We start from the raw sequence: 9,963 nt of genomic DNA on the forward strand, positions 1-9,963 counted from the left end.
AAAAGGAAAAAATGCAGTGTTACAAGTTTCCTTATATAACTATAAAAATACTTATAGGATTTCTTAATTTAAAAAATAATAATGCATTAACAAAATCAAGCAATAATATTTAAATACTTTAAAAAATGGAAATTCTCTAAGGTTGCGTTATAAGCGCAATTTGCTTAAGCGATGCAAAACTAATCGCTTACAAAATCACATCTAGTTTGCCACAGCGATAACACTTTCTGAAATACTTGTAAATTGATTTATAATTTATACCTCTTATTGGTTGCTTTTGTAAATTAAGCAAAGAAAATTATTGAATCGCATGAGTGAATCTCACTTATATAAATGCAGCGTAAATTATTATTGGTTACCATAAAATACTAGCTATGAGTCAATTTTGTTTATTCACTAAATGTATATAAGATTGTTAGCAATAGATGATTTATTGTGTAGGTTTATCGGCATTGAAATACAGGTTTATATTTACAATAATCAATTGAGCATATTTTTAAACATTTCCGTCATTAACGATAGGCTGAGAAAAAAAATAATCCATCAAACATTGATAGTCTTAAATATGTTGATGCCGGTAAATGATGTGTCTATTATAAGACCAGGAATTTGAGGATGCCAATGCAATTCTTTAATCTCATTTTGCCCCTGATGAACAAATAGCAGGTAAGGTGGAACTTCTGCTTCAATCGCTTTTAGTTCTTCGATTTCGGGATTGGTTGATGGTTCACCTTGGTCACCATTGGCCGCTTTAAAAAAAATAATTTAAAATTTTGAAATATTTGGCAATTTAATTGTTTTTATTTTATTTATCATTTAGAAATTTAAAGGAAATCATGCAATGTTTTATAGAATATTCCATGAGTAACAACAAATATTATATTACATTTTATAAAAAATGCATCTCTTATCTATCTATTAGTATGCTGGAAAAAAAACTAAAACAATATTGAAAATAATATATATATATATGTATATATAGGGAGGCAATACTATTTCAATTGGGTTAAATTGCTAGATATGCCCCCCCCCCAATTTCTTGTAATATCTAAAGAAATATACTCATTTTTTAGAGATTAGAACTTATCTAAGCGCCCTAAGAACGCACAGAAAATTATTAATAACTTGTACATATAACCAGTAACCACCCAAGTGGTAATTAAAATTACTTTGTTTATTACAAATTTTTCAAGTATGACTGGTAAAAATACCATTTCCACTAGTAAAATGGTAACACCTGTTTCCAATCCAAAAACGGGAATGCATTTTATATTAAAAAAAAAAATTTGAACATAATCCACTACAAATAACCCGATCTTGGATATCGATAAGATTTCAGGATAAAAAAAATAATATCAAAACATAGAAATATACAATGTTCTGTCTTGGGATCTTGAATCTCGTCTTTTTCGAGAGAAAGGTCCCAAACGGTAAGTTTATCATCGCCGGAGGCAGCCGCGAATACGGAGCTTTCGTCCGGTTTCCATTCGACGGAGGTAATGGGGCCGGAATGATACTTGAAGACGGCCATGGGCTTGTTCTCCTTTTTTAATTTTAATAAACATTTTCATATACTTTCGATTATTTTCTATTCTGTTTGTAATAATTTTTCTAGTGAAATTATCAAGGATACTAACTAATAAAAAAAAGTTCATTCATATATGTCTAAATGTTTGATTATTGAAATTACGAATAAAATGCAAGTTATTAGTAGAACTCTTAGTCTTAGAGTGAAAACTTTATAAAACAAAGACTACGTTCAAAAAATTAATCTGTATATCGCATTCAGACGATTTAGTCTTAGAGTGGAATCTTTATATAACAAAAACTACGTTTAAATAATTAATGATCGCATTCAGACAATTTTAAAAGCGAGATAAAAAAGAATCTAAACCATCATTTGAGCTGTCGCTCAAGTAGATTTGATTATTATATGTAAATTGCGATTAGGTCTATTAGGTTTATGAAAAAAATCTTTCTTATGTTCGATTAATTTATGAAATTACACCATTATTGGATTTGAATATGAATCATAGGTGGAGCCAAGATTTCCCAAGGGGAAAGAAGATTAGCGGAAAAAGCTGGGTGCTTACACTTTAAAAAAAATTACACTATAATATCTGGCAATGGTTTAGTAATAGAGATCATTATCCATGGAAATGTTCAAAAACTTAGATATACATCAAAATGTATGAGTTATGTATTAAGATTGATTCGATACATGGAATAAAAAAGAATAATCATAATTTTTTATTATAAAAACTATTTAGTCAGTATTAAACGCTTTTTCCCGAAAATGTAAAATTAATCTTTAAATTCACATTTTTTGGGGGGAAAAGGATGGGGCATGTAGGAGGGGGCATGGGAGGAAGTTGCCTATACCTATGATATGAAAATGATAAAAAGTTATTCATCGTATAATTAGCCTATTCATAATTCGACTAAATTACATAAAAGGAATACGAATTATTCGAATGGATATAAATTATTCGATTCAATAACATTATTTGAATGAATATGAATCCTGATATGTGAATGTAAATCAAATACCTTAAACTCCCTGAGATCCCATATTTTTATGGTTCCGTCGTCGGCACCTGACACTAAGAAAAACTGTTCGAGTTTGTTCCAGCTTATGACGTTAATATCGGAGTCGTGGGCCTCGGTAGCGGTGAGCATGCAGGCCTTGTCGTGAGCCGCCCTGCAGTCCCATATTTTTATGGTTCTGTCGACGGAGCAGGAAGCGAATACCTTCATTTTTTTAAAAAAAAAGTACCATCGAGGACTAAACATTAAATAAATTAGCGTTGGATAAATAAATCCCCTCGCCACCATGTCTCAAATAAAAATACGATTTTATTATTTTTTTTCAATATTACTCAAATTTTTGGAAAATCAAATGATAATACAGTATTTAAATTATATATCGCGGTATAGAGTTTATAGAGAATATTGAAAGAACAGTGACAATCAAGCGTTATAATTGTGGACAGTTGAGTCATCTCACGAATGTGCAGTAATACGCAATTTAAATTGCGTAAGATGAGGTCGAGGGGAATTTATAAATTGTAGAGCTTTAAAATGTGATAAGTGCAATAAATTTGGTCATTTAGGAAATAAATGTTTTGTAAATATGAATAAATTATAACAAAATTAATTAAGTAATGATATAGATAATAAATTTCTATTTTGATAATACGGTTAGCATTAGCGATGATTTAAATTTTTTTTTGATAATACAACTTTACAAATAAAATACTAATAAAAGTAAGATAGATTCTGAGTAGTTAGAGGATATATGTCCGAGAGTTTATGTCATGTTATTAGATGGTAGGGTAAAATTTTTATTAGATAACGGGGTCAGTAATCAGTGTTATTAGTGTCAACCAATTTAATAAAATTAGGCCGGGTCATACGTCTGAAAGGGAAAAAATGAAGGTGACTCAGTTTGATGGATTTATAATAAAAATTTTGGGATTTGATGTAACAGAATTATCCAATATAGTTGTATTATATTGTGAATGACCACGTAGAAAATTGAACCGATATTGGGATAATATTAAAATTTTAAGCAAACAAATATAAATATATATCATTTTTAAAATAATAAAATTATACATCAGCCTCACTTGGTGACCATTGGATATCTTCGACTGAGAGTTTGTGAGATATATAAGGAATCTGATCGACGTGCCAGGTAGAATCGTCCCTCATGTTCCATAGATGAATGTTCGACTTGTTATCACCTGTAGCTAATCTGCCTATTAAATTTAAGTATGAAATTAATGGTAATAGTTAATTAATGTGATAATGTAGTAACCCGTAGAAAAATAGGTTTTTTTTAAAGGTAGTGCCCATAGGAAGGTAAGTTTTTTAAGAAATTTAAAGCTTAAATATGAATTATAATGAGCGTTTCTTTTAAATAATGCACGAACTGATTCTGATGGAATACTTTTCTAGCGTGTTCAGAGTACCTAGGTGATATTTGGAAATTATTAACTATAATTTATCAGCGACTCTTAATGTATGTACCAATTTTTCTTATATATATTTTTAGGAGATACTTTATACTGAAATATGTCAGGTAAAATCAGAAGTCGAAAATAAAGAAAGGGTGATATAAATGATTTTAATCCAGGCCAAGAAAGAAGGATATTTCCTTTTCTTCTTCCTCTTCTTAAGGAGTAGTTCCAGAATTTGAAAAATTTTATAACCAGCGTTGGAGTCTGTTCAAACAAACCGGTTCTTAAATTTAGCAAACGGTTTCTCGCGATCGGTTTCATAAATTGCAATATTGAAAATTAATTTATATTGAACCGGTTTGCAAAATTTAAAAAGAAATGTTAAGTGATTCACAAGTATATGTAATATGAATAAACATGAAAATAATGAGAATTACTAGGTAAGGACTAAGGTCTTGGTTGCCTGATAGGGATAGTAATTATTATTAATTGATGATTAGCATTGGAAGCAATTATAATTTATTAAACTTCATTGATAAAAATATATATTCGAGTTAGAAGAAATCTTATGTTGAACCATGTTAAAATCTACAATCTTTCCCTTTAATCTCCCAAGATCTCCTCAACTTCATCATAATTAAGTTAAACAATGCCCATCTTCGATTATTAGTAACTTCCCTTCAACCTTCTCTCCTCGTTAAGAGGGCATGAATAATGTTTCAATAATTGCTGATTCAAATTCTTAATCAAATCAACTTCCTTTTTCCATGGCAAGATAGTAAGTTGGAATTCAGAATGAACATTTTCTCACCAAGTACCCTTTGTATATCAATCAATTAAAACTAAATGGCTGTAAACTATACTCAAAAGTTAAATATGCAAGGTTTTGAATTAACTCGGCATCATCACGTGTTTAAAGAATGAGTGGTTATGGGCCAACAAAAAAACGAATAAGTGCTAACTGTGATTCAAGGTTATTCAGAAAAAATTGTCAGCAATGAGCGGATTTTTAATTAAAACGCCTGTCCATTTATTTAAAAATTTTGTTCAACCCATCTGCCCCTGTCCAATGTTTAAAAAAATTTTATTGGTTGGTTTGACCCTTAAAATATTTCATATCAATATATTTGCACGTAAACTTATTTAAATATGCAAAATAAATGCGTCGGGCTCATTATCGCCCGAAAAATATTTCAGATTAGCTCGCTCTCTCAATGTTTTATTAAATATTTTACCTAGCCCGCTCGCATTGCGGACGTTTAGATTCTTCCAAATTTGCATGCAAAATGGTCAAGCTAGATTTTTAGCTAAATCTTTTGATAAAAAATTCGTAATGACGCCATATATGTTCTAGTTTGAATAAGAACTAAATTTTATAGCTCGTTAGCAATTATATTATCTGACATAAAAAAATTGACACCTCTTTCACCCTTTTCCGAAGTTAAATGATTAATTATTTACTTAAAAATAGGAGTGTACAGATATAACTTATTAATGGTGTATCCGGTCCGATATTATATTGGTCGATTATCAATCGATTCGATATCCATAATATGATTTTGCTCGTTATAGATACTAAATATTTTAATTTTTCAATGCATTTATCTACTTTTACCACAACCATCATACAAAAGTCATTTAAAATAATAACTAATAACAAATTTTAATTAACCTATCTTTGAAAGTATAGTAAAACGGTATCCTCGGAAGAATATATATTATTAACTTTATTAATTTATACAATATTTTCAAATTTACAAAAGGGAAATTACTATTACAATTTATAATATCTTTATTTAAAAATGAATTTTCCAAAACTTTTGTAAAAATTTAATTAATAAAAAAGATCTAATATTTCGAAAAAAAAAATATTATATAATCATCATTTTTTTACTTCAAATATAATAATAATAATTCCCCAATCAGATGTATGCAAAACCTCTGATTGACGTTTAACCAAAATAAATTGTAAATACATATAATATACTAGGGCACTATCATTTTTATATTTATTCAGTTCTACTCATCAAGGTAAAAGAATATAAATATTGATTAATTATTTATATATAAATTTTTTTTGTTTCAAGTATTTCTAATGTGTAGAAAATAATGAATCCTATGCCTATTCAAGATCCATGAAAACTGTTAGAATAAAATTATTTATTTGGTTTCAAAATCCTAAACAACCTTATAAAAAAGATAATATGTATTTTATGATTTTTTTTTTACATATTTTCAATTTAGTTAGTTTTAAAAAAAATGATCAATTAAATTATATAAAAATGTTTATCAACTTATATATAAATATATTTTCTTAAATATTAATAAATTTAAAAAAATAATTTCGATTTATTTCAAACGATATTTCAAAAAAGTTGAAAAATCGGTTTGATCCGATTGATTAAAAAACGTCGGTACATCACTAATTAAAATTAAATTAATTTGAATATTATATTATATATTTATAACTAAGGAAATTATTTATAATTGGGAGAAAAATAAAAACGAATTTTTTTGTAATATATGGTCATTTTAGGTACAGTAGGTATATCATAGGGTTGTTAAGTCTGGGCATATTCCGGAAATTTTTTGGGATTATTCTTTGGGAATTTATTGAAAGCGAATATTTCCAAATTTCCCAATTTTTAAAAAATAAATAATTAAAAAAAATAAGATCCTATTTCTTATAAATAATTCAGCATAAATAAATTTATTCAAAATACTCACCTAAGTCACATTTAATAGTTTTTGTGTCCTAAACCGAATAAGAATTTTTTTTTTTGACAATAACTTTTCCAAAAATAAATTACTTATCCAAGTATGATTTAATTATACTAAAAAAAGTTAAATTCTTATAAATCACCATGAAAAGCTTAGATACATTTATTTAGAATATTTTAGTAGCTCAAATTTTATAGTTTTTGTTTCCTAAGCCTAAATAACAAATATATGAAATCGAGTTTTGATAAAATATTTTACTAATTATTAATTTATTATTTGCATTATAATTTATCCGTTGTTACTTGAATATAATGATATATAGTATAAACAATTTAAGCAATATCATTAATTCCCACAAATTTCCGATAATTCTCATATTTTTCCCAAAATTACCATGGGAAAGTTACCACAATGAAAATTTTCGGGAATTCTCCAACCTACCTATGCAAAAAATAAATACGAATAAAAAAAATGTATATTCGCATTTAATTGTTTTGAACGAATTGAATAAATTATCATTCAATATAACAATCCAATAATGGCTAACTTAAAATTTTATCCAGAAAAATATTATACAAGACTGAAGATATTGCTCAGAGATGGCACAAAGGTTTGGACATACATCTGTTGGTGAAATCTCGAGGATTAGGCAATATTTGTGGCAAAATATTGAGATAGCCGTTTTTTAATATTGGCTCAAATAGAGCCGTTTAATAACATTATCGTATAAAACTAGTAGTAAAAATACCCAAAACGAATTATTAGTTATTCGATTCGCATTTTACGAACATGAATAACAAAATTATTTTATGAATAAGGAAACTATATTAACTGTTAAATAACTTTTTATCAATAATTCGATATAATTATTTGTATATATGTATTCTTATTATTCAAAATAATTTGTAAATATTGGAAATTATTTACAAATATTAACTATTTTACGTATAACATTTTCCTTGTAGAATTCACTATTTTTTCCCCATATCAAATCACTTTTTTAAATGTTAATATCCCCCTTTTTCATTTTCGTAAATATTTTTAAAAATTATAATTTTTGAATCTAATATTTGACGAATCGAATAATAATTTAAATTCGATTAAAAAAATATGAATCAAAAATTTTTAAAATATCCCCCCCCCCCCAACCCCCAAAAAGATACTGCATTTAATATCTAAAAAGGTGTAGTTGGCGGAAAATTTTTTTCCATTTGTTTAAAAATTGTACAATAATTGAAAAAATTTAATTAAATAATTCATGAGAAAAGGGTTAAAAAAGGCCAATTTTTGTAACTTAACCCCCCCTCTCCCTTTTCAGGTATTATGATTGCCAACGAGCTAAGATTTCCATTTTAATCTATCTAGGACATCTTTAATGTGACTATAAATTTTATCAAAATTTGGGGAAGATTGAGAGGTGCTTGATTTTAGCATGGAATGACTCCCTACCTCAGTGGATCAAAGTTTAACAAGTCATTAGCTCAAGTAGTGGAGAAATATACTAATACATTTATTATAACAATAAGTTAAAATAGTCTTATAATATCTATCCAAGTGTAAATGCAAGTAAAAAATGGAGCGTATGCTAGAAATGTTTAAATTCCATCAGTATTATTCATATAGAGTCAATGTTTTTTTAATATTTAGGCTGATGGATATCAAGGTTGAAATATTTAAATTAAGAAAAATCCACACTAATAAAGTATTTCCAAGGTAGAGTTAAATAATTTTCATCTAAAGAAATAAGTACTATTGACATATTCTTTATAAAAAAATATATCATATCTATTATATGTATAAAAAACAAAGATGTAATAAATAAAATAAAAAATATATAACAAAATATATTTTCCCCATATTTTTTAATGAAATTTTTAAAGCAATGAGTAAGGTTTTGAATTACCTTTACTCAAAAATATATGACAAGTAACAAATGGTGTTCATTTTCCTCAAAAAAGGTTATGGCATTCACGATAAATAAATTATCTAGGGAAAAAAATCTCAAAATCATAAAATTTAATTTAAACATGTTATTAAAAATGTACCAATTTTAACAGGGGACCAATCAAGAGCAAAACCTTCCTCCATATGACCACCAAATGTAAATATGGGCTTTGTAGCATATTCTGAATTATCAATATTTTTGTATTTATGCATATATCGAGAATCATTAACAGCTAATAAGGCTTGATTTATATTCCATAAATGTACCTTTTTTGACTCTGACCAAGTTGCCACTATAAGTTTTTCATTTATTTGCATTAACTGGTTTAAAAATAATATATTATCAATTTATATCAATTCAAATTATAAATGTATAGATAATACCTTTAAACGATTAACACCCCCTTCATGATGTATAGATGATGATTCAAATTTAGGTGTTTTAATTATTGTCTCCTCCTCTGTTTCACTATCGCTAGTTTCATTATCCAAATTTTCTGAAGATTTTTGAGTCTTGCATAAATTTTCCATCTTTAATACTATTAAAGAGTTTTTGCGAAAATGGGGCCCCTCCATATTTTTTAGTAAAAATAATAGCATATTAATTTTTTTATGCATAAAAGTGAATATTATATAAAAAGGAACATATTTATTAATATAAACCTGAGTTCCAGCCACTATATATCCAGTTAATGGGTATAATGCTCTGTTATTTCCCAAATTATCAGGGATGATGTTAAAACTTAGACATGATGAAGCTAATGTTAAAAAATAAGGTAGAGAATAAAAATAAATCTATTACCCAAAGTAAAATTATGTAATATTTCATAAACAGATTCATCACATTCGAGATCATTATCACTCTCATTACATTCTATAGGCTTGGGTGCATTTTTATTTTTAAGATTTTTTTTAGAATTTTTGGATTTTTTTATTTTATTCTTCATGATAAATGATTATGTGACTTTAATATCCCAGTATTTAAATAAGTTACTAAACCCTGACTGGTCTTTAAAAGAATATTAATAAAAGATGGCTCATGTGTTAAAAGAGATTAATTGAGCGGATCAGTGCCACCAATATTTAAAAATTATTTTTTTTGGCTAAATTATTGATTGATAACAAAATGATGTAACTGGTTTTGGCGATGTGAATGATCAAGAATGTCAGATCAATTTTATGCTAAAATAATGTATCCAGATACCCTTTTAAAAAATTTATACCAAAGGTTCGAGTATTACAAAGTGGAGCTACGCCTAGAATTTCTTTCAGGAAAATAAGTATCTAGACTTGGCAGTGTTACTATTATACTATTCTAACTTAATAATAAATTTAT

General features: G+C 27.1%; 1 protein-coding gene across 1 annotated transcript; it reads right to left on the minus strand.

Moving 5' to 3' along the window:
• Nucleotides 1–462: 462 nt before the first annotated feature.
• LOC135931550 (glutamate-rich WD repeat-containing protein 1-like) lies at nucleotides 463–9,574 on the minus strand. Its single transcript, XM_065468758.1, has 8 exons — nucleotides 9,430–9,574; nucleotides 9,291–9,385; nucleotides 9,012–9,197; nucleotides 8,729–8,948; nucleotides 3,619–3,761; nucleotides 2,551–2,751; nucleotides 1,375–1,543; nucleotides 463–749 (listed from the first exon to the last, which is right to left on the minus strand). Exons 1-8 carry the CDS (start codon nucleotides 9,572–9,574, stop codon nucleotides 544–546), a joined length of 1,365 nt encoding a protein of 454 aa, XP_065324830.1. The 3' UTR covers nucleotides 463–543.
• Nucleotides 9,575–9,963: the final 389 nt, after the last annotated feature.

This window comes from Gordionus sp. m RMFG-2023, chromosome 1 (genome assembly GCF_954871325.1).
Source record: "Gordionus sp. m RMFG-2023 chromosome 1, tfGorSpeb1-WG-v2, whole genome shotgun sequence".
In the NCBI taxonomy this organism is placed as follows: domain Eukaryota; kingdom Metazoa; phylum Nematomorpha; class Gordioida; order Chordodea; family Parachordodidae; genus Gordionus; species Gordionus sp. m RMFG-2023.